Source organism: Mustela nivalis (assembly GCF_964662115.1).
Source record: "Mustela nivalis genome assembly, chromosome: 4".
Taxonomy (NCBI): Eukaryota; Metazoa; Chordata; class Mammalia; order Carnivora; family Mustelidae; genus Mustela; species Mustela nivalis.
In genome coordinates this window covers 67,102,345-67,126,451 of record NC_139023.1, presented here as the reverse complement: position 1 = coordinate 67,126,451, position 24,107 = coordinate 67,102,345, and the positions used below count along the sequence as shown (strand labels likewise).

The 24,107-nt window shown below is 49.5% G+C and overlaps 1 protein-coding gene across 2 annotated transcripts; it reads right to left on the bottom strand.

Annotated features, from left to right (window-relative positions):
* Nucleotides 1-9,316: 9,316 nt before the first annotated feature.
* On the bottom strand, nucleotides 9,317-23,969 carry SLBP (stem-loop histone mRNA binding protein). Of its 2 annotated transcripts, XM_082727180.1 has the most exons (8): nucleotides 23,764-23,968; nucleotides 23,549-23,665; nucleotides 20,198-20,302; nucleotides 17,045-17,104; nucleotides 16,398-16,535; nucleotides 15,605-15,754; nucleotides 14,205-14,286; nucleotides 9,317-10,280 (listed from the first exon to the last, which is right to left on the bottom strand). In XM_082727180.1, the coding sequence occupies exons 1-8, from the start codon at nucleotides 23,820-23,822 to the stop codon at nucleotides 10,164-10,166; spliced, it is 828 nt and encodes a 275-aa protein (XP_082583306.1). In that variant the 5' UTR covers nucleotides 23,823-23,968; the 3' UTR covers nucleotides 9,317-10,163. The 2 variants fall into 2 exon arrangements, with proteins under 2 accessions (XP_082583306.1, XP_082583307.1); XM_082727181.1 differs by lacking the exon at nucleotides 20,198-20,302 and having other exon boundaries at nucleotides 23,764-23,969.
* Nucleotides 23,970-24,107: the final 138 nt, after the last annotated feature.

Genomic DNA, 24,107 nt, shown 5'->3' with positions numbered 1-24,107 from the left:
GCCTTCTGCTGGGCCAGTTTGGTGGATTCGGCTGTGCCAAGGCAGAGGAAGGAAAGGGGTGGTGGTGGCCCCTCCAGCCAGACCCAAGGCCATCTTCCTCAAAAACTTTTTATTTAAATTCATTCTCCTTGCTTTGGATGGTCTCCTTTTCCCATCCCAAAAGTTATACATACTTTTTCCAAAATCATCTTCTAAAGTTTTGTTTACATTTATATCCATAACACATGAGAGGCTTCCGAGGGCTGGCCGACCCCCCGGGGGTCGTGTACCACTCCCACTTGAACCCCTCGTGTAGGGCAGGCACCTCCATCACCTCCATTCTCCTTATCTGCACCCAGTGGCTTTTCCTGGTGGCCTGGTACCTGGCAAACAAGCAGTGTGGGCCAGCCAGAGGGCTCGGCCAGTGCCCCCAGGCCTGACATGGGACCAGACCGGGCATTCAGCAGACAGCAAGCAGGCGGGGGAGGCCACCAGCCTGCAGTGTCCTGAGCAGCAGGGACAGGGGATGCAGGCAATAGTGGCCGAGGAAGGAGCCAGCCTGCGCAGTGCATGCCCCATTCTTTTGAGTGTACTAGAAGCCACTGAACTGTGCACTTTAAATGAGCAAACTATATAGTATGTGCATGATAGCTCAAAGCTATTTATCACAAGGCTCCCCAGGAAGTGCTCACTCCCCCTGACATGCCCCTGGTTCGCTAGGTCGCCGCCGTCAGCCTGACTTGAAAATCCTCACTTCCTTGCCTTTAAAAATTGCTGGATGGGGCGCCCGGGTGGCTCAGTTGGTCTGTCTTCGGTTCAGGTCATGATCCTCGGGTCCCGAGATGGAGTCCCACACTGGGCTCTCTGCTCAGCGGGGAGCCTGCTCCTCCCTCTGACCCTCCCTTGTCTTGGTGCTCTCACACTGGCTCACCCTCTCTCAAATTAAAGAAAAAAAAATCTTAAAAAGGAAGAGAAAAAAAAAGAGAAAACATCATGCAATAAATTTTTTTTAAATAAAAAAGATAAAAATAAGAACTGCTGGAGCCCCGAGGCGACTGCCCCAACACTGCCTGTGTCTGTACTTGATGTCCCCTCAGTGACTCGGAGCCACAGAGGTGCCCAAGGCCTGGATGTGGCTGCTGTGTCCTCTGGCAAAGCCAACAGTCTCCTTCCTCTTGACTTCCTGCTGGTGGCGGACTGATCCAGGGCCTGGATCCGACTCCGCTCTGACCACACAAGTCACACCACCGATGCTGGCAGACAAGGTCAGGGGCGGCGGGGATGCCAGGCGCTGCCACTCACTGTGAGGTCCAAGCGGCCACTGACACCTGGTGCAGTTGAGCTGTGCATGCAGATGTGCCCTTATTCAGGTAGCTGTGTCTGCACTTATCTACTAAAATCCTGGTGTAGCACTGCCCCACATGGGGACCCTGTGATTTGGTGCGGGAGGGACGGGAAAGCGTCCCCACACTGAGAAGGCTCTTGAAGACCAGAAGGAGGCAAGCCAGTCCAGGCCATCTCAGGTTCATGCAGGGTAACAGATAGGACCCCATGCAGAGGACGATCCACAGCCGCTGTGGTTCTTCTCTCAAAGTCCCCAATTTCGTAGAGCACCAGGGACACACAGAGGAGCAGTGCAGATCAACCCAGCACCAGACCTTTAAGCAGATCTCACAGCCCCACCTGCGCAGCAGGAGGGGTAAGGCTGTTCTCTCAAGCAGATTCACAGGAGGCAGAAGCATGCCTCCAAGCCTCTTGGCCTTGGCGGCACGTCTGAGTACATCTGTCAGTCTCTAAGGGGCCCAGAACACATCGTTCCAGTGGACAAGGCAGAGGGCCAGAGAGGGAGTGGGTATTGTCAGCAAGCCTGCCGGCCCCATGGCACAGCTCATTCAGGTCAGACCAGACACACTGTCCCCTCCACTCTCCAGTGGCTCTCAACATCTCCCAAAAGTGGCCCATTTCATGCTTTTTCCAAAATAGCATTATCAAGTTGTGAATGTAAAACATTTTCATGGGTTTTCATCTGTTACATTTCTTGTCCCCACTGAAGATCAAACTGTCCCAGCTTTGGCCAGCAAGGAGGCTTCTCCAGGTCACTGCCAAGTCCTCTGGGTGTGACCCTCCCAGACATTCCTCGCCCAGGCTCATCACGAACATCCCAACACCTTGGACAGGCCATTCTGTCAAGAGGTGACTAACGGGATTTCAAGATCACAATATGAGGGCAAAGGATGGTCACTGTTTCTAAAGCTTTTCAGCAGCAAGAGCATGAGGGCAGGTAAAGATGATACAGATTAGATACAGATATTAAGTATAAAGTATAGATTACAGATAAGATTCAGACCAAATGCTCAGCTACAGATGGATGTGCACGATACCCACAGAATCCCTGCTGGCCACTGATCTGCCCTCCACTTCTGTCATTCTCCCTTCCCATCCACTCTGTACAAGGACCCATGCAGTACACAGCCTCTTGGACTGGAGGATTCCTTCAGACTCGCTGGGGCTGGGCATCTGCACAGCTCACCCCTCTCTACTGCTGAATCAGACTCTGCGGTCTGGCAGCTGCTCACCTGCCGACTTTGGCTGACCCTGGACCACACAGCTCTTCTGGAAGCTCTTCACCGGGTGCAAGTATGTGTCCTTTGTCCCACACAGAGGATACAGTGTCGGGGTACCAAGGCTAGCACCCATAATGTGATCACTACAAACACAAGCCTTGTGTCTGCCCGTCCTCCCCTGCCCCCCCCTTTTTTTTCATGATTTTGTCAGAGAGGGAGGGCACGCACACACAAACAGAGGCAGCGGCAGGCAGAGGGGCGCCCCTCTCCACGTCAGCAGCAGCCCAAGCCAGCAGCAGCACCACCACAATCACTGCAAAAATTGTTTCCTGATCTTGTTGGCCATCAGAGCTCGTTTTCCAGCAGATTCCTCAGGAAGGGCTCCCAGGAGCAGGTTGTTTGGAGTTCTCCCATGTGGGTAACAATGCCCTGTGCCCTTTATACTTGCAAGTTGTGTTTTCTGGGCATAAATTCCTCAATGCACGTTTTCACTCTTCCCATCTTGTAAACATGCTACCACTTGCCATCTCCTAGGATAAAATACTTCTGTCAATAAGTCTGATAATCTACTGCTTTTCCGTAGGTTGTTTTTTTTTTAATAAGATGTCCAAATGAGGGACGCCTGGGTGGCTCAGTTGGTTAAGCAGCTGCCTTCGGCTCAGGTCATGATCCCAGCGTCCTGGGATTGAGTCCTGCATCGGGCTCCTTGCTTGGCAGGGAGCCTGCTTCTCCCTCTGCCTCTGCCTGCCATTCTGTCTGCCTGTGCTTGCTCTCTCACCCTCTCTCTCTGATAAATAAATAAAATCTTAAAAAAAAAAATGTCCAAATGAATTTTCTTTTTCTTTCAAGTCCAGTAATTTTGCTAGAACATGTCTGGCATTGGTCATTCTGGGTCAATGTGTTCAGAAATGCGGTGTGCTTTCAACGTGTGGTTACAAATCTTTTGTACTTCAGAGAAGTCTCTGTGAATGGTCCTTTCCCTGTAGGATAAGGTCTTGCAAAATAAGAGTACACTCTCACACCCACGACAGCACCGGCGACACCATCCGTCCCTGTGGGGATCCCGCCTGCGCAGCACACCAGTTTCCTGTTCGCCTGTCCAAGGGCATCTGGGTTGTCTCCAGTTTGGGGAAGCTCCGATCACAAGCCCAGTGAACATTCAGGTACGGGTTTTTGTGTGAATGCGTGTTTTCCCTCTGGGATTAAAGCCTGGAACACAAGTACAGGGCTTATGGGGGCTGCATGTTCAGTTTTTAAGAAGTAGTCAAGCTTATCTCCAGAGTGGTGGACCTCCCACCAGCGCTGTGGGAGGCCTCCAGACCCCCGACCTTGTTCTCAGCAGCACTCAGTGTCGGCACTGGTGTATGCCAGCCACTTGGACAAGCAGGAGCGTCCAGGGACAGTCCCCTCCTCCAGCTCCTCTGCCATGCCCCCTTCACACCCTCTGGCTCCCTTTCTTTAATTTTTTTTAAAGGTTTTATTTATATATTCAAGAGAAAACGAGTGAGGAGAGGGAGAGGCAGACTCCCCGCTGAGCATGGAGCCCAACACAGGGCTCAATCCCAGGACCCTGAGATCACTACCAAAAGGATGTTTCATTGATGGAGCCACCCAGACACCCCCTTTCACTCACTTTTCAACTGGAGTTATTTTGAATTTTGAGACTTCTGATATATTCTGGATACAGGTCCTATGAGGTGTGTCGTTTACAAAGGTTTTTCTCCTCCTGTGCATTTTGTCTTTCCATCCTCCTAACAAGCTCCTTCACAGAACAAAAGCTTTTACCTATGACAAGGTCTGTTTCAGTAATGCTTCCTTTCACAGATCATGCTTTTGGGGTCAAGACTAAGAACTGTGCCCAGCTCTGAAGTGCAGTGATTTTCTACCAGTGTTACACTTTACATTTAAGTCTGTGGCCCATTCTAAGTTCACTTCTGTACAACAATGAGGTTGAGGTTGAGGTTGAGGTTGCGGTTGCGGCCCACGGCCATGGATGCCCAACCATCCAAGAGCGCCCCTGCCATAGGCTGATTTCTAAAGTGGCTCCAGCAATCCCCACCCAGTTTCACACTCCTGGCTGATTCCCTCTCCTTGGGTGTCAGCTGGCTGGCAACCAGGTGTTCAGCAACAGAAGTGACAGGCCATCCCTTCCGAAACTGAGCTACACCAGCCTTCCATGCGGCTGGCTCCCTCCCTGCTTGCATGTTCTATGCTAGCTGCTATATGGAGAAGCCACCCACTGAGGAACAGAGGGCAATCCATGGCCAATATCCGTGAGTGTGGCTGGACATGGGTCCTTCCCCAGTCAAGCCTTCAGATGGGACCCCAGCCCCAGCCAACTTCTCCACTGCAGTCGTGTGAGAGCCCAAAAGAGAGAACCCCACTAAGCCACAGAAACAGAGAGAATATCTTTTTTTTTTTTTTTTTTTTGAGAATATCCTTCTTATGAGCCACTAAGTTTGGGGGAAACCTGTTGTGCATCAAGAGAGAACTCGTACAGCCTCATCTCGCCTGCCTGCGTCAACCACAGGCCCAAGGAGAGGCCCAATTTTGCCCGAGGATAGGAAAAAAGTTCCTCTGAAAACTAAAATTCTGGGGCACCTGCGTGGCTCAGTCGGTTAAGCAGTTGCCTTCAGCTCAGGTCATGATCCCAAGGTCCTGGGATCAAATCCCACATCAGACTCCCTGCTCAGTGGAGAGCCTGCATTTCCCTCTGCCTGCTGCTCTGCCTACTTGTGCTATCTCTCTGTCAAATAAATGAAATCTTAAAAAAAAGAAAAAGAAACTAAAATTCTGCCTTTTACCCAGAGTGCATGCCAAGGACACGAAAAGCTGTCACACTGGAAAGCACTCTCAGAATCACCTTCAGAGCCACATGGGGACATGCCACATGCCCCACACATGGCCTGGCACAGACTTGAGGGAGCAGCACACACCTGACTGAGCCCTAGGACCCCTCCCCAGGCACACCCACCCACATCTCAGCCTCCACGAAATGGCTAGGACACCTCTTGTCATTGGCTTCCTGCTTCCCAAGGGCCGGTTATTCTGCCCGAAGACCATCCGTGCCCTGAGTGGTAGTGAAGGATGAAGCGCCGTGTAGCACTGTGCAGGGCTGTAGTGATGCAGTACATGGGTCTCCTGGCAACCACGGCTGCTCACGTGGCACTCAGGGTCTCCCTGAACTCCCGACATCCTACGGGGTAGATGCTATTATCCTGCTCTTAGAGACAGGACAGGTCTGCATCCCGCTGTCCACACTCAGTGGCCCCTAATGCGCATGCGGCCAGGCAGAGAGCTGAGGACACCTACAGTTGGTACCTTTGTTGGAAAGCCAGTCATCAAGGTAGGTCCTTAGTGCCGATATTTGGAGACTTGGGTTCGTGTGCTGCACAGAGGGAATCATTTTTCTGGAAAACAACATGCATCTTTGAAATGTGAGTTTTACAAAGTAGCATAAGGTCCAAGTAAAGCCTGCACACTGGAAAGCAAAGGAAACAGTGACAGTAAAGCAAAGAACACACGTCTACACACACGCATGCACACAAACAGAAAAAACATATTAGAACCACCCTTAAATAAAATAAGCAGAACTGATGATCAAAAAGGCACATTTCCTCCGACTCGCCAGCCCAGGTTCAAAGACAACTGCTCACCTGTTAACATGCAAGCGATAGCACCGTGATGGGACTTTGCCTACACGGAATAAAAAGACCTCTGTTAAATAGAAAAGCCACCCACATGATCCGGAAAGCCAAAAGTGCAGGGTTTTGGTTCAGGCAGAGACCGTTGACTCACCTGAGGATCCACTGATGTCTTCCTACAAAGGGAGAGGTTCCTGGGACGCCTGGGTGGCTCAGTTGGTTAAGCAGCTGCCTTCGGCTCAGGTCATGATCCCAGCGTCCTGGGATCGAGTCCCACATCGGGCTCCTTGCTCAGCAGGGAGCCTGCTTCTCCCTCTGTCTCTGCCTGCCATTCTGTCTGCCTGTGCTCGCTCTCTCCCCCTCTCTCTCTCTGATAAATAAATAAATAAATAATCTTAAAAAAAAAAAAAAAAAAAAGGGAGAGGTTCCTGATAGAGCAGGAAGAAACAAGAGCGGCTTTCTAACACACGAAAAAAAGTTGGGGGACACAGGATGACAATCCTGATAAGCTGACCGTGTCTACACATGGGGAGATACGAAAATGAATCACCAATGGGAGAGAGAGCAATCAGCCTGAAAGTGTGAAGAATTAATCATGCAGGACAAACTTTAGTTCTGACACTTCTTCATTTGATGTACAAGAGCCAAGAATAAAGAGGACTGGATCCTAGCCTATTGGTTATTTGTAACACTCATATAGAAAATACTAGATTATGCTAACGGCATCAAAAGGCAAGAACTGAAGTCTGAAGATTGATTTCCTTGTTGTTTAACAGCATTCCAAGAATTTAAATATGAAGCTAAAAGCCAGAATGATTCCTCTAGAACCTAAATCAGATCTCACATTTGCTACTGCCCACCTCATTCAGCCTAAGTCTATGTGTGTAACACCCCCGCTCCAGCCAACCCTGCCTCCTCACCCTCGTTTAAGACCACTCCAGTCCACCCTTTGGCCATGGGTTAGAGACAAGCCCCTCAAGGCCTCCAAGTCTCATCCTACAACACCAGCCCCAAGACCAGAATCTATCCCCCAAGAAGGACTCTTCTGGTGTGGACATCGTCTCAGTCTGAAGACCTGTGAGCTAGAGACATCGTGCCTGCTCTAACCCTGGGCGCCCCCCCACACACATATAGACACAATGCACAATGGGCCCCACCTGGGCCAACTGCTCCAGACACTGCTATTCAGAGTTGAGGGTCCAGCATACAGGAGCCCCTGGGCCTGGTCCTGCTCCATCAGGGCCTCCAGGCTTCCTGGCTCTGCCTCTGGGCTCCTGGGTCCACCCTCTGAATTATTCTTTTTCCACAAAAGGCAGCCTATGTTTGGGGCGCCTGGGTGGTTCCATCAGTAAAGCAGCAGATTTGTGATCTCAGCTCAGGTCATCTCTGGGTTGTGAGATCGAGCCCCAGTCAGGCCTCAGGTTGGGCTATGCACCAAGCATGGAGTCTGAGATTCTCCCCACCCTGCTCTCACCTCCAAAGGGAGGGAAAAAAAGGCAGGTGGTGTTTGCAGCCCTGAAGCTTCCTCCCCATGGGTCCTGCCAGTGGAATCCAGAGGGTCCAGGGCCCCTCTCTACTTCCTCCTGACTGTCCCTTCAAGTGCAAATAGCAGTGTTTCTGACAATGGGATTCTCTCCAAAGCTTTCTGAGCCTCCTGTGAAATGTCCTGGCCTTCGTACAGGTCTCCTTGGAAGAAGCCCCTCTGTCTTGAGCTTCCACTCTAGGGAAGGCCCTAGAGTTTCTGGGAAACCTAGAAAGGGGCCCCGATTTTTTAAGGTCATAATGAGCCAAGACCACAGCTGCGGCTTCATCCCAGCTCACACCTTCCTGGCCATCAGGACCCTGGGTCTCAACAAGAGCCCTGCTTGTCCCCAGGTAGGCGGAAGGCACGGGAGACCAGTGAGCACTGCTCCTTTGCCCACAAGCCCTTCCCAGGGCTCCCGCTCTCCTCAGGCCTTTCAGCCGGAGCTCCAACAGGAAGCGAGGGCGCCCAAGGCACCGCCTGGAACACCTGGGCAGCCCATCTAGCCTGTCCTCCTCCACCCCCACCCTACACGCAACAGTGCTGCTCAACTCCGTCGCCACATGGCCAGGACCATGTTGCTCTAGTTCCAAGTATTTGCACACCTTCCCACCAAGTCCCTGACCCCAGATCTCCTTAAAGCCACAGAGGCACTGCTGGCACTTTCCTCCTCTAAGTCCTGCCAGCTCCTGCCCAGCTACAAAATCTCTCCCACACATGAACCATTTGCCAGCAGTCTATACACCAAATGCCTACCCCAGGGCCTCTGCACTTGCTGCCTTCTGAGATGGTTGTTCCTCCCTGAGATCATGTCTGTCCAAAGGCCACCTCATCAGGTATCTCTCAATCAACCTATAAAAAATGACAACTTCCCACTTCCCAGTCCTCCCCAATCCCCCTACCCATCTCTGTTCTTACCCCTTATGCTTACACTGTACTTATAGTCTTCTGTACCCAGCAGAGTGTGAGTGCACACTTTAAAGGGAGCACCCGGTCTCCTGCAGGTCTCCGAGACCTACCAGAACTGTGTCTGACACAACAGTATGGGCTCAACAAAGTGAACAAGGAAGGGCTCCTGCCTTTTTGAAAGACCTTGAACAAAGCTGCCAAAACCCATCCTTTGCATCATGTCTGAGAGACCATCTGTGGGCCAAGTTTCCAGGGTTCACAGGTGTAATTATGGAAGATACGCAGTGGTCAAGGTGGCCCTTCGAAACCTGATGCTTACCCTGCTCCAAGGCAGACTGCACAGCCCTGGTCTGTCTCAGGAAACAGGGAAAGCCCTGCCACCCACTTCCGCTGCTGAATGAGTATCAAGCCTAGATCCCCTGGCTTCCACCCTAAGTCTACTGGGCACACGCCACCAAGTATGGCCAGGCTCTGAAGTGACAGGAGATCTGGATGGGACTCTGGCTCAAAACAAGATCTGCCATCAGAGCTCCAAAAATAAAATAAGGTCCTCCTCACTGGGCAGAATTCAGTGAGCCAGGGCCAAGCTTTCTTCACCACTGTGCACTGTTCTCCCCAGCACCACATGGTAAGGTCCTTTAAACACAGGAATTCACTTGGCAGTCAGCCTATTTGGGCAACATAATAAATCAGCTAGAGAAGGTTCTTTTCTTTTTATTTTTGCAGTATCATTCCATACAAAAGCAATAGAAACATAACAGTCTTAACAAGAAGTTTACAATTGAATATTTGAACAGAAAATCTGTACACATCATTTACAGCAATTTTACATGGTAAATTAACGGACGGTAAAAAAAATGTTCTTTCTAAACCCCTCCGCTGCCTTAACTCTTGGAGTATTACAGGTAGAAGGCCTACCTACTGCTATTTACAAGTACCAAATTAAGACTGTATAACTTACATAAAATCCCTTAACAGCTTAATTTACTATCTTTGACTATCCAGTGCTCTGTATGAGGGAAAAAAAAAAACAACAAAAAAACCACACCCTGACATACTGACAAAAGGCCCCATATTAAATTTCCATAAAGATATTAAATTTACCCAATTATGAGAATACTCAGATACCATTAAAGAAAGCTGATGCACGACTGGCCCCATGAATGTGTGGCTAACCCCAAACCAGCCATCTGACAAGTAAAAACTTAATGTCTAACATACTGGGGGAAAACCAGTCAAAATCAGCTTGTCAGATTAACTTGAATGGTACACATTAAGCAACTAAGTTTCCAAGACTGCTTCAAGTTCAGTTTTCCTTGGATTTAGTTCCATTTACAATTTAAAACATGCAAAATATACTCACTATACATAAAATTAACGTTTCTTAAGAAAATAAGGCAAGAGTAACAATTCACCATGAGATAATGCAGTAATGAACTAGGAACAAAAACCCTCCAGTTACCAACGCAGGACACATGCTTGGCCGTCCCCCAACCTGCCAGGTGGAGGCAACTCTTGCTCCCAGTAGCCTCCAGGTGGCATCGGTTAGCTCATGGCTGAGAAATCTTTCAAGGGCTCAGTTAAACAAGCTTCCAGATCAAATTCGTCCTCCACTCGGCAGTCCACGTGCCTGACTTTAGTGGGTGTGCCAGAGTACATGTCCTAGAAGACAGGAGCACAGTCAGGGCGAGCTCCCAAGGCACATGGAGCCTGGTGCTGCAGGCACTAAGCACAGGCTATGACCACCGCCTCCCACGCCCACAGCTCTACAGGACCCAGACAGAGAATGGCCAGCGAAGGTCTGTGTGTGCTGGAATGCTACTGAGAGAGAATTCAAATCCATCTCCTAGTTACTTCCACACGGTGGATAGGTCAAATCCCTACCCACCAGCCAACCCAATAGAAACTCACAGACCCTTCACAGCGTCTGAGCCCCAGCCCTTTGACCCTCAGGGGGCTGCATTGGGGACTGGGGGCACCACCACCCGCTCTCTGTGACTTGTGAAGCAGAGTCCCCCCAAACCGCGGAGCATGCGCTTGCCAGCCAAGGAGGACCTGGCTGAGCTACTCTAGCACCGAGCAGAGGACAGAGCCCCCGCCCATCCTGCACCCCACAACTTGTGGGAATCACGTGACAGCGTATGCCAAGCGTATGCACTCACTCACAATCCCCAATAACTACACTACCAAAGGGAGCATAGGTGCTAGATCCAAAGCACTGTGTAAAGTGAGCAGCTAAGACAGATGTGCATGCCCATGTGCACCTTCTGTGAGCACAAAATACTGCTGAAAGACGGGACAAAACTGAACAGTGGCTCTCAGGCCAGGGAGAGCAGTGTTTGATTAAGCACTTACTAAAGTGCCTTACTAAAGAGGTTTTGCTTTTTCATTAAAAAAGCTTAATTACGGGGCGCCTGGGGGGCTCAGCTGGTTAAGGCAGTGCCTTCAGCTCAGGTCATGATCCCAGAGTCCCAGAATGGAGTCCTGCATCGGGATCCCTGCTCTGTGGGGAGTCTGCTTCTCCCTCTGACCTCCCCTCTCATGTTCTCGCTCTCTCATCAAATAAAATCTTTTTTTTAAAAAAAAGCAAAAGCTTAATTACAAGTTCATACTATCAAAGGTTAAGAGAGTTTATGATTTAGGACATTTAGACCCAGGGAAACCCAACATTTATACCAACTAAAACCAAAATTTTAAATGAATGTTAAAAATAAAGTTATTTTTAGGGACGCCTGGGTGGCTCAATAGGTTAAATGTCTGCCTTCCACTCAGGTCATGATCCTGGGGTCCTGGGATCAAAAGGTCATGATCCTGGGGTCCTGGGATCAAATCCCACATGTGGCTCCCCACTCTGTGGGGAGCCTGCTTCTCCCTCTCCCTCTGTAGCCCCCGTCCCCGGCTTGTGCTCTCTCTTGCTCTCTCTCTCTCTCTCTCTCTCAAGTACATAAATAAAATCTTTAAAAAAGAAAGTTATTTTTGCAAGGAAGAAATCCGGTTGATACCACTTGAATCATATTTTATAAACTTTTTTTTTTAAAGACTTTATTTACTTCTTTGACAGACAAAGATCACAAGTAGGCAGAGAAGCAGGCAGAGAGGAGGAAGCAGGCTCCCTACTGAGCAGAGAGCCTGATGTGGGGCTTGATCCCAGGACCCTGAGGTCATGACCTGAGCCAAAGGCAGAGGGTTAACCCACTGAGCCACCCAGGCACCCCCATATTATAAACTTAACATCCCCAATAATGGGACAACAGGCCATACACTCCCACCATGGTCTTGCCTTAAGTGTTCACTCTGAATCTGGTTCTGCAAGAAACAATAGAACTTCCAAATGAGAAACTCTGTGCTACAAAACTAGCCTGAAGCCTTCCCCAAAAGCTAATGTAATGGGAGGAAAAAGGGAGGAAGACTATTCTAAGAGGTAAGAAATGGCAATTTAAACAAGTTATCCTTGATCTAACTGTGGATCAAAAAAGAAAAAAAAGACTTGTAAAAAGAACATTTTTAGGGCAACCAGGAGGCCTGAACACGGACAGCTGATTAGACAGGAGTGCTCTGTCAACATGACATTTCTGGAGCACAATGACATCATGGCTGTGTCCATGTCTACTGGGATGGTTGACGGACCCAGTTACCTGGGTGTGCGTAATCCTAAATAAAGGGCTTAGTCCCGAGCTTCTCCTCCCTTCAGCATATCCTGCCATCTCTGAACCATCTCCTCTTGACCCCCAGGGCTCCTACCTCTAATCTTCACCGTCCAGCTCCTTGCCCCCTGGGCCTGAGCATCTCCCTCTAACTCCTGATTCTGCAGGTGGGATGTTCAGAATCTGTTTCTTTTTCTTTTTTTAAAAGATTTTATTTATTTATTTGACAGAGATCACAAGTAGGCAGAGAGGCAGTCAGAGAGAGAGGGGGAAACAGGCTCCCTGCTGAGCAGAGAGCCTGATGTGGGGCTCGATCCCAGGACCCTGAGACCATGACCTGAGCTGAAGGCAGAGGCTTAATCCACTGAGCCACCCAGGCACCCCCAGAATCTGTTTCTTGAGCAGGGACAAGAGTTACCCTTGATCCAAACTAAGGATGGACCAGTTGAGATTTTCACAGGTCCCTTTTAGTTCTACATACACATAAATATCCACAAAACTGGAATCATTTCATCACTAAATATCCCACTTTTATTTATCTCCAAAATTTTTCCACGTCATTAGTCTTCAAAAATAACCCTTTAAGCTCTATGCCTCATGATCTAACTTTGCTATTCCTCTCCTGTGGGACAGTCACACAGAGGGCAAGGTATGCAGATGGGCCACAAAACTAGAAGGACACATGTCAGGCTTGCCATGGGTGGGACACAGATGGAAGGCAAAAAAAAAAAAAAAAAAAAAAGAGAGAGAGAAAGAAAAAGGCAACTATGCACCTTTATTTTACCAGCTTCTCAAGTGTCCAAATACAGTATAGCATGATCCCACAGAAAGCCCAAGTACCTCACAACAAATATTTGCTTCTTCCTAGTTTCAATCTATTTTTTTCACTCAATATGCTAAGTATTTCCATATGCAAATATCAGGATGGTCTCCTTATAAAGGTAATAAAGGGCTCTTATTATAAACTGCTCCCGTATATTTGCTTGTACACATGCAGAAAAGTCTGAAGGAACATGCACCCAATCAGCAGGTTAGATGAGCTAATTCTGTATATTGTTCTTTTTTTTTTTTTTTTTAAGATTTTATTTATTTATTTGACAGACAGAGATCACAAGTAGGCAGAGAGGCAGGCAGAGAGAGAGGAAGCAGGTTCCCCGATGAGCAGAGAACCCAATGCAGGCTCAATCCCAGAACCCTGGGATCATGACCTGAGCCGGAGGCAGAGGCTTTAACCCCACTGGGCCACCTAGGCGCCCCTTGTATATTGTTCTTAATCTTTATAGCTTTATTCCCCCCTCAAAGACATGTAATTTTTAAAAATCGGCAAATGTGGGGGAAACCCTTAGGCCCAAAGCATACCTTTATTTAGAAGTAACTAACAAGGGTGCCTGGGTGGCTCAGTGGGTTAAGGCCTCTGCCTTCAGCTCAGGTCATGATCCCAGGGTCCTGGGATCGAGCCCCACATCGGGCTCTCTGCTCAGCAGGGAGCCTGCTTCCTCCTCTCTCTCTCTGCCTGCCTCTCTGCCACTTGTGATCTCTGTCTGTTAAGTAAATAAATAAAATCTTTAAAAAAAAAAAAAAAAGAAGTAACTAACAAATAATCTTGCACTAGCAAATCACCACCACAAACTGCATACAGCCTAAAATTCATGTCAGGGACAAGACCTACACAGACACTGGAATCCAGGAAAAAAGGCCTTTCACTTTTAAAATGAAAATGGCAGGACTGAGTAGGGGGATTGAACCAAAAACTTCAATTAAGGCTACTACCTAGGAATGCCATCAAGTCGACATCTCAGTGATGTGAGAAGAGATAAAAGAGCCCCTTCATAAACAGCAGAAGTGAACTCCATCTTCAATGCCAGTTCATCCAGGGGAAGATGCAGTCAACAACTAACCCAAAACACCATGGTGAGAGACGAAACTAAGAAAAGGCACTTACGAAGTTATCCTGAGAGCTCGTCTGGGACTCGCAGCTGCTTTCCGCAGACTCTGTCTCCATCTCCCCAAGGTCCACAGGATGTCTGCCAAGTGAAAGCAAACAGGTACATCAGCCACCACTTAAAGCAGGAGGTGCTCCCAGCCCATTCACAAAATATAAGCACAATCAGCAAGCTGCCCCGTGCAAACACCGACTGCCAAGTATCTCCTTTGCTCCCAAAGCAATGCGAAGTTTCCGGTGAACTCCTACCTCCCCGCCCTGCACAGGTAGGGTTGGCACAGTGACCACAAGGGGAAACGTCCACCTGGCTCAGAGAATACCACCACCTGCCTATTCTCAACGGTGGTGCGGCTGTTTACACACCCACAAGCATCCTTCTACACAGAAGCATCAATACAGGCTCAATGCGGGAGGAAGTGAATACTGCAATTGCTAATTTTCCAATTTTCTACTCCTAGAGAACAGACAACAGTGTCATAATGGGAACAAAAATCGGTACGATGTTACAACATCTGTGAGGCCAAATCTATAAAGCCATGTTATAACTCATTTCAAAAATGACAGTTTCTAATAAATTTCCCCAGCACAAAGCAGGAACTCAAGTATTTGCTGAATGAATAAACCTGTCTCTGAGGAAGGCAGAGGCCCAGGTCAGGAGGGAGCTGACAATTGGTGCCCAAGGAGGGGTCACATGCAAGACAGTCCTTTCCACCTCCTTATTCAACAGGTGTCCTCACCCTGGGGCAAAAATCCAGCCCAAGACCTTTCCAACTAGGCTTGAGTTGAAAAACAAACAGGGAGGGGCACCTGGGCGCTAAGTCGGTGAAGGGGCTACCTTCAGTAGGTTACTCAAATACCTTTCAGAATGTTTATTTTAATTTTAATTTTAATTCTCGGAGCACCTGAGTGGCTCAGTGGGTTAAAGCCTCTGCCTTCGGCTCAGGTCATGATCTCAGGGTCCTGGGATCGAGCCCCGCATTGGGCTCTCGGCTCAGCAGTGAGCCTGCTTCCCCCTCCCTCTCTGCCTGCCTCTCTGCCTACTTGTGATCTCTCTCTCTCAAATAAATAAATAAAATCTTTAAAAAAATTTTTTTTAAATTATTAAAATTTAAAGAACAAATAAATAACAGCCCTCATATCACTAGGTTTACTGATCTCCATTTTCTCTAGCTATGCAAAAGCAATTAAATCCAGGAAGCAGATTCCTCCCTCCACCACCCTCCCCACATGCAGCACTTGCACATGGGGCAAACACACACAAAGCCAAGGCCGCTGGCTGCTCTGCTCTCAGAACTCCCAGGGGCCCTCCATACCATGATAACCTGCACAGAAACAATCACGTGATTTCAATCACTGCACCAATTGCAGAAACAGAGGACAAGAATGCAACGAAGACATACATTTCTTGTAAATCACATCCTTCTTCAGCTGGAGGATCCCAAAAATGCAAAGCCACTTTCCAGAGTTTGATCTGCTGGTCCCACGATCGTCGACTATACTTCTTGAATTTGTTGGGGGTCTTGGGATGGATGCCAGGCTGTCGGAGGTGTCTACAGGAAAGAGGGAGGTTGTTCTAGAATATACCATTCACCTCTGTACGTCAGCTCTAAGATGAACAAAACTCTTGAGATTAGAGTTATCAAAAATTGTAGATCAACTGAGATCATAAAATGAGTAAAAGTTATGTACAAAAAAGAACTACCCCTTTGACTCTACTCTCCCTTTGCCATCTGTGCTCCAGAAAAACATATATGACCCCTAGTCCTACCATGAAATGGATACCCTCTCTGAGCTTTCTTTGCAAACCTGTGCATGAGGAGCAGGGTAGGAAGAGCATGCTGCCGGGAAAGAGGGGACAAAGTTCATGTTTTTCTCCAACACCATCTTTACAACCTACAACCTGAACTTTACTCTTCTATCACGCATGTTAATGGCTTTACGTGTCTGAAACCCAGCATTCCTGGGACTTGAAATGTTACCTAACACTCTGAACTGTACCATGTTAGTTTCTTAGCTTCCTGTCCCTGGGTTTTCAGTCCCCTCCCTTCCTCATCTGTCACATAGCGCCTCAAAGTAGTTCAGTGGTCCTCAGCGGCCATGAAGTACACCAAATAAGATTTGCCACAGAAGCAGAGCAGAGACTAGACTGCAGTGCCCCACAGTCCCATCAGGAGATGCCAGTGACAAGACTACCTGGGGACTTCTTTAATATAGCGGTCGTAGGCGATGGTGTTCTTCCCGTAGTTGATCTGCTTCTGCCTTCTCATCAGGACGCTCTCGTCTGTCTCTAAGTCAGCTGGCACCGTGGACCCCGCCTCCTTGGAGTCAGAACTAAAGATGAGATGGACAAAACGAGCCTCAAGATTAAGACCATTACAGGGGCGCCTGGGTGGCTCAGTGGGTTAAGCCGCTGCCTTCGGCTCAGGTCATGATCTCAGGGTCCTGGGATCGAGCCCCGCATTGGGCTCTCTGCTCCACAGGGAGCCTTCTTCCCTCTCTCTCTCTCTCTGCCTGCCTGCCTCTCTGCCTACTCGTGATCTCTGTCTGTCAAATAAGTAAATAAAATCTTAAACAAAAAATAAATATTAAGACATAAGACAATGCTAAAACAAAACAATGAAAGAACATCTGTCCTCTGGATTCTAAACCACGTTAATCCCAGAACAGTCCAGAACTGTCTCCATGGGAATGTAGTACATAACAGGCACAAATTCCAAAGCAGGGAGAAAAGGACTAAGCAGAACAAGCTGCTGGGAAACCAGCATCCCATGTGCAGTTCTTCCCACCAGCAAGTGACAGGCCTATTGTATTAAGAAAAGAAACATTTACATGGCATTTACCTTCCCGATGAGGATTTTCTCTCTCTCCCAAAGTCATTTATGAGTAGTTTTCTTTTATATCTGAGAACAAAATAAACATTACTCTTTTAGAAAGGTATACAAATTAACACAGTGCTTTTCAGGGAGTCCCTAGAGGTCAGGCATTTCCTTGAGCAGTGTGGTCTGGTAAGTAAATCAGGGTAACGGCACAGTGGTTCCATTTTATTTCAATCTCCCTCAGTCACCTTCTCTCATAAGGTCAGTTATAGACCAAGCTCGCACGAAGATCTTAGAGCAGCCAGGCTCTGGGAGCAAGCGACTTACCTCAATAACCCTGGGCACCACCATATGTAATAGAGAGATTCCCTAAGCCAAAAAAAGCCCCTAACAGCTTCAGGTTAAGTAGTGAGATTCACCTTTTGGGGAAGAAAAAACAAAAACACAAACAAACAAACAAAACCTAAATTGAGATAAACACTTTTTTATTTCTAATACCACAAGTCCTTACATGTATGCCTACTGAGTTCTGCTCGCCTTCTCCCATCTGCGAAAGAGACTGAACATACCCCAGTCTTGTTCCTCATGGATTTCAGGAGGCATTTGATTTCTATCAATGCAACTACCGGAACCCCGCTTTGCCAAGGTATGTCAGCCAAAGGAGTGTAGCTCAATCTAACACTGAAGCCAAGAACCACCTCAAGCTAGAAGTTCGTATGTCTGAAATATGTCATATCTTACTGTCTCCTTTTCCAAAAGTGCCAGGCCCCCCAGTTTGCTCAGACACCAAGTACAGTTTGGAAACCAGGAAGTAACGAACGAGTTTACTTCCTGTGTACCTAAAAAAGCTCTGATTCTATACCAGCCTATGAGAACTGAGAAAACATGTCCTCGGTATCACTTTATGTGATTCATTCTCTCAGGGACTCCAGATAAAACAGACTGTTTTCCAATTTCCAGACAGGTGGTGTGTAGTGCATATTATCCTTCTTGAAGTACAGTGAACTAAATTCTGGTAAAAAAGGCAGACTACCATCAGCAGTAGGTCAAACCACCAGGGTACTACTAGAGCAGCAGCTTTCCATCAGGAAGGGTGTGATCGGCAAGATGGCCCAAAATAGAGCAGGCCTATTTTGCAAAGTAGAACAATTTTTGGAGACAGGCCTATGAGACAACTGCAGAACAAAGCGGGGTCCACCAAAGGAGGGTCAAAAGAGACAGGGGTCTTCATCAACAAGAGCCGCTAATAGTCCTTGGCAAGGGTCAGGAGAGATAGGCTATGTGCAGAAAGCTGTTACGAGACTTGGGAGCGGAACACAGAAACTACAAGAGACCAAATCAAACATCCTAGATTTACAGTTGGGAAAAATGAGATCTATATAAATAAAACAACTAATTCCAAATGTTGGAGCCCATTTCTAACCATGCATACCGCCCACCCACACACATACATTTTGATACCTAAAAGAAATTCAAGCAGCCCTCTGAGAGGCCCTAACTAACGCACGTGTGGCCTGGGCCTTTCCTGACATAGCTGTAAGCACCATCAAGCACCATCAAGCACTGCAGAGGTGGCACAGGCAGGCTGGCCCAACTTCCCTGCTCAGACGATGCATCTTCTCGGAAGATTTAAGGGCCAAGAGACTCAGTTCAATACTAGAACTGATTATGAGCCACAGCATTTCAATTCAAAGCTCAATCAGCTGGGTTGGATGGCATATTTCAAACGAAAGGGAAGACCCAAAAATACCAAACTGTAATTGAGAGAGAAGCAGTGCATTAGGATGCATCGTCTGAACCATAATGAGTTGAGGCAAAGGCTTGGAGTTTGTGAGAACTTGGATATACACAACAATTTGGGGTACAACTGCAAGGGGCTCCTAGGCCCCAAGCCAGAGACCCCTTCCTGTGCTCTCCCACTTCCGAGCTGTTACCTGAACCAGGTGTCAGACAAAAGTGCACTCCCTACCTAAAGAGAGAGCCAGGGGCGCCTGGGTGGCTCAGTGGGTTAAGCCGCTGCCTTCGGCTCAGGTCATGATCTCAGGGTCCTGGGATCGAGTCCCGCATCGGGCTCTCTGCTCAGCAGGGAGCCTGCTTCCCTCTCTCTCTCTGCCTGTCTCTCCGACTACTTGTGATTTCTGTCAAATAAATATAAATAAAATCTTTAAAAAAAAAAAAAAACAAAACAAAAAAAAAACTCTGCCTTCGGCTCAGGTCATGATTCCAGGATACTGGGATCAAACCCCGAATTGGGCTCTCTGCTCAGCAGGGAGCCTGCTTCCTCCTCTCTCTCTGCCTGCCTCTCCACCTACTTGTAACCTGTCAAATAAATAATAATAATCTTTTTAAAAAATAAATAAATAGGGGCACCTGGGTGGCTCAGTGGGTCAAAGCCCCTGCCTTCGGCTCAGGTCATGATCCCAGGGTTCTGGGATCGACCCCCACAATGGGCTCTCTGCTCTGCGGGGAGCCTGCTTCTCCTCTCTCTCTGTCTGCCTCTCTGCCTGCTTGTGATCTCTGTGAAATAAATAAATAGAATCTTAAAAAGAAATAATAAAAAATAAAGTAAATTAAAAATAAATAGAGAGCCACACAGTTGGCTGGGGTGGTGGAACTCAATGTGGTAGGTTAGAGGCATCATGGTAGGTTAGAAACATCATGGTAGCACCACCTCCCACCTACTGCCACGGTGGAAGGACAGCCACTAAGACAACAGTCCTTCAGTGAGCAGATGCATCTGCACCACTCAATTAAGGCACGGCTGGACCCCACCCGAGTTTCCCATCCAGCAGGCCAGGTGAAGTCTGAGAATGGGCTCTTCCAACAAGTGGTCAGGCACTGCTAATGCTGCTGGAATGGGAACCAGCCTCTGAAGAATTATCCTTCTAACACACACCTCAAAACTAACATATAAGGGACGCCTGGGTGGCTCAGTTGGTTGGACGACTGCCTTTGGCTCAGGTCACGATCCCGGAGTCCCGAGATCAAGTCCCGCATCGGGCTCCCAGCTCCATGGGGAGTCTGCTTCTCCCTCTGACCTTCTCCTCGCTCATGCTCTCTCTCTCACTGTCTCTCTCTCTCAAATAAATAATAAATAAAATCTTTAAAAAAAAAAAAAAACTAACATATAATCAGCAACACTACGGATCACACTTCACAAGGGTCTGGGAGGTATACCTTGCAATTTCTTTGTTAACTCTGGTCCTCATTTCATCCTCTTCAACTGCACTTGCCCAGTCTGAACATCTAGAACGGGGCTTCGGGCCTTCAGGAGTGGTAAAACTGCAATACAACGAAAATGCACGTTTGAACCAGGACACCTCTGTTCAGTATCCTTTCAAACAGCACGCTAGGAGATGCTCCCATGCTGTCTGCAGAGTGTCGAGGGAATGGGCTCCAGGATACTCTCTGCTCCATCGCTTATTAGCTCACTGAGTTTGGGCAATTCACTTCAAGCCTCTCGGAGGTTTATCTGTTGAACATGCGGGCACCCATCATCTACTGGTGTTGGCTGGATCATGAGGAAACAGTCCACTGGGGGGAAGGCCACATGAACAAGCCACCTTCAGCACAGGCAAGAACACAACCTGTTCGGGGCACCTGGGTGGCTCAGTGGGTTAAAGCCTCTGCCTTCAGCTCAGGTCGTGATCCCAGGGTCCTGGGATCGAGCCCCACATCGGGCTCTCTGCTCCACAGGGAGCCTGCTTCCTCCTTTCTCTCTGCCTGCCTCTCTGCCTACCTGTGATCTCTGTCTGTTAAATAAAATCTTAAAAAAAAAAAAAAAAAAAAAAGAACACAACCTGTTCTTTCATTTACAAAATGAGAAACTACTTTTCAGTATTTTAAAAAGGAACTAGATAACACTTCATACTACGAAAAGTGACCACCACATAAAAGGCACTTAATAAATGGTGCATACTGGGGCGCCTGGGTGGCTCAGTGGGTTAAGCCGCTGCCTTCGGCTCAAGTCATGATCTCAGGGTCCTGGGATCAAGTCCCCTATCAGGCTCTCTGCTCAGCAGGGAGCCTGCTTCTCTCTCTCTCTCTCTCTGCCTGCCTCTCTGTCTACTTGTAATCTCTCTCTGTCAAATAAATAAATAAAATCTAAAAAAAAAAAAAAAAATTTAAATAAATGGTGCATACTGTTTACTTTTAAATGTACCTAATTAACTATTCAAAATGTATCACCTAATTAGAATAGCAGGATAGGAATATACATAGGAGTCCCTGCCAAATTAGGACTTAGCGTACTGGAAACAGCACCCCTTAGAGTTGGTCAAGTGTAAACGAGGAGCTCAGTTCAATCCAGAGATCAAGGAAACCTTTCATCAAGGGGCATCTGGGTGGCTAATTGGGTTTTAAGCCTCTGCCTTGGGCTCAGGTCTTGATCTCAGAGAGCACTGGGCTCTCTGCTCAGTGGAGAACCCCCTTCCCTGGCTCTTTCTGCCTAACTCTCTGCCTACTTGTGATCTCTTCCTCTCTGTCAAATAAATAAATAAAATCTTAAAAGAAAAAAAGAAAAAAAAAAGACCAACTTATGGGGCGACTCGGTGACTCATTGAGCCTCTGCCTTCAGCTCAGGTCATGATATCAGGGTCCTGCGATTGAGCCCCACATAGGGCTCTCGCCTCAGCAGGGAGCCTGCCTCCCCCCCACCCCTGCCTCTCTGCCTGCCTGTGATCTGTTAAATAGATAAAATCTTTAAAAAAAAGGAGGAGAGGTGCCTGGGTGGCTCAGTCCATTAAGTGCCTGCCTTTAGCTCAGGTCATAATCCTGGGATCCTGGGATTGAGCCCCACATCAGGCTCCCTGAGCAGTGGGGAGTCTTGCTTGTCCCTCAGCCTCTGCACGCATGCTCTCTCAAATAAAAAATTGTTAAAAAAAAAAACAAAAGAGCAATTTGAAAAAGGCTTAATACCAAGAATTCTGGCAGTCAGAATTGTTGGTATATCTATTATTTGTAGATTAGATGCAAACCGACATTTTTATTTTTCCTCAATTTTCTATTAGCCACCACTGACACAACAAAGAAAGACACAACTCCAGGTGCCACTCTAAGAGACCAGATGCATCCTAGCTGCAAACCACATGCCACTGCAGCAACAGATGAATGATCCCTGTGCGCAATTACCATTTCTTTTCTTACAGCTATCTCACCCAGAAAAACTAAGATTTCTAAAACTAAGTTTCCAGAACCTAAAAATGGTTGGCAGGGTCTGAAGTCAATTTAAAGAACCAAAACTTAAAGTGACTCAGTAACTGCATCCAGACACAGAAAGGAACCACGTGGAAGGTTGTCGACAGCTGGACCTCAGTGTCCGTACTGGTGGACCAAGAGGCTCAGGTCTGGGCCATGACAGACTGCTGAACACTTAAAAGGCACTTACAAACGATCATCCACTACATTGCATATTTTGGTAAAATAGAAAATACCTTTGGTAGAACTAAGGCCACCTTTCTAGATCAAGGGAGCGTATTCAACCTATCCTATTCTAGGACAAAAGTACTTTTAGGGGAAAGTGCTCCAATGGAAAACAAAGCCTACCTTGTACCATGAACTACGGGCCCTACTACAGGCACCGCGTGCGCCCCCCAGGCATCACCACAGCGGACAGTGGACAAGCAGCCCCCACAGAGCCAAGAGGAGCCAAGGGCACTCCCGCCGCTGTGTTAGAGGAGTAAGGCCCGGGTGGCTGACTCCCGAGCCAGAGGCCCACCCACGGGGATACAGAGGACTTTGGAGGCAGCGTACAAGGACCTAACGTCTTCTCCGCTAAACGGGAGACCGTCAAGATCAGATCTTGATCCCCACGGGGTTCCATCGCTTCTCTTCACGTCCGGCTGCAGCAGCGTCCAGGCGCCCGCCACATCAGCGTCTCTGCCCGAGCAGCTTTCCCAGCAGCGCGTCTTTAAAAGGCTCCACTCCGCACAGGCCACACTCGGCAGTACCCGTTGCTCTGAGCGTCCACACTGCCCGCTCCAGTCGCCGCCTCCCTCCCCGGCCGGGTCAGCTCTACCCCCACCCTCTCCTTCACAGCAAACGGCTCCGCGGACAGCAAGGGTGTTCGAAGCCACCCCTGCGCCTTGAGTCTCCCCAGACTCCCGACCGAACCCAGGGCCCGCCAACGAGTGCAGAACCGCGGGAAGTCCAGTGCCCGCACGTTCCCCCCACAGTGCCCGCGTCCCGGTCAGCCGCTCCCCACACAAGGGCCGCCCACAGGGCCTGACCCGCCCGCACCCCAGGAGCTCCCGGCCTCCCCGCTGCCCCCCGGCTCCCAGCGGCCTTTCCGGGGCCCGGAACCACCCGCGGCGAGAGTGTGGCGGGAAGGCTCTACACGAAGCGCACCTGCCCCGCAGGCCCCCGCCCAGGCTGCGCCACCGCCGGAGCAGGACACACGCGACCCAACCCGCCGGCGGCACGGCCCCCTCCGGCCGGCTGAGTTGGGCCACGGGCACCGCCAGCGCGCGGGACCCCCCAGCCGGCCGGGACCCCCGGGCGCCCCACGCCCGCGCCGCACTCCGGGCCCACCTGTCCGGGCGGCCCTCGCCCGCCGGCTTCGCGGGGCCCTCGGCGTCGTCGGGCCTCCTGCGCCTCCCGTCGGCTCTGCGCTTCCGCCCGAGGCTCCATCTCGCGGGGGGCGGCGGACTGCAGGCAACACACTGCGTCAAGGGGAGGCCCCGGGCGCCCGCCGCGGACCCCCGCCCGGCCGGCCCAGAATGCCCAGGGCGCGCGGCCCGCCTCACCTGCTGCCGCCGTCGCGGCGGCTCCCATAAGCGGAGGGGCTGCGCGGCCGGCAGGCCATGGCAAGCGCGGCGGCGGCGGCGGCGGCGGCGGGGTCCGCGGCAGGGGTCCGAGGATGGAGGCGGAGACCGCAGCCTCACCCGCTCCGGCGCTGACAGGTTCTGCGCGCGCCCCGCCCCCAACCGCCTTTATGTGGCGCCGGCCCCGCCCCCGGAGCTCCCGCGCGCGCGCCGCGGCGGGAGAGACCATTGCGCCCAGGCGGGCGGGGGAGCCCCGGCGGCTGCTCGCGCTTCGCAGGCGTCCCGGGCCTGGGCGAGGGAACGCGGGACCGCAACCCTGACGCCGC

What these genes read in the sequence shown, in the direction of transcription:
- SLBP (XM_082727180.1), bottom strand. Translation starts at nt 23,822, where the DNA reads ATGGCCTGCCGGCCGCGCAGCCCCTCCGCTTATGGGAGCCGCCGCGAC. An exon ending in CGCCGCGACGGCGGCAGCAG is followed by an intron (nt 23,666 to 23,763) that starts GTGAGGCGGGCC and finishes TGTTGCCTGCAG; the next exon opens with TCCGCCGCCCCCCGCGAGAT. An exon ending in GGATGTGATTTACAAGAAAT is followed by an intron (nt 14,287 to 15,604) that starts GTATGTCTTCGT and finishes TTCACTTGGCAG; the next exon opens with ACATCCTGTGGACCTTGGGG.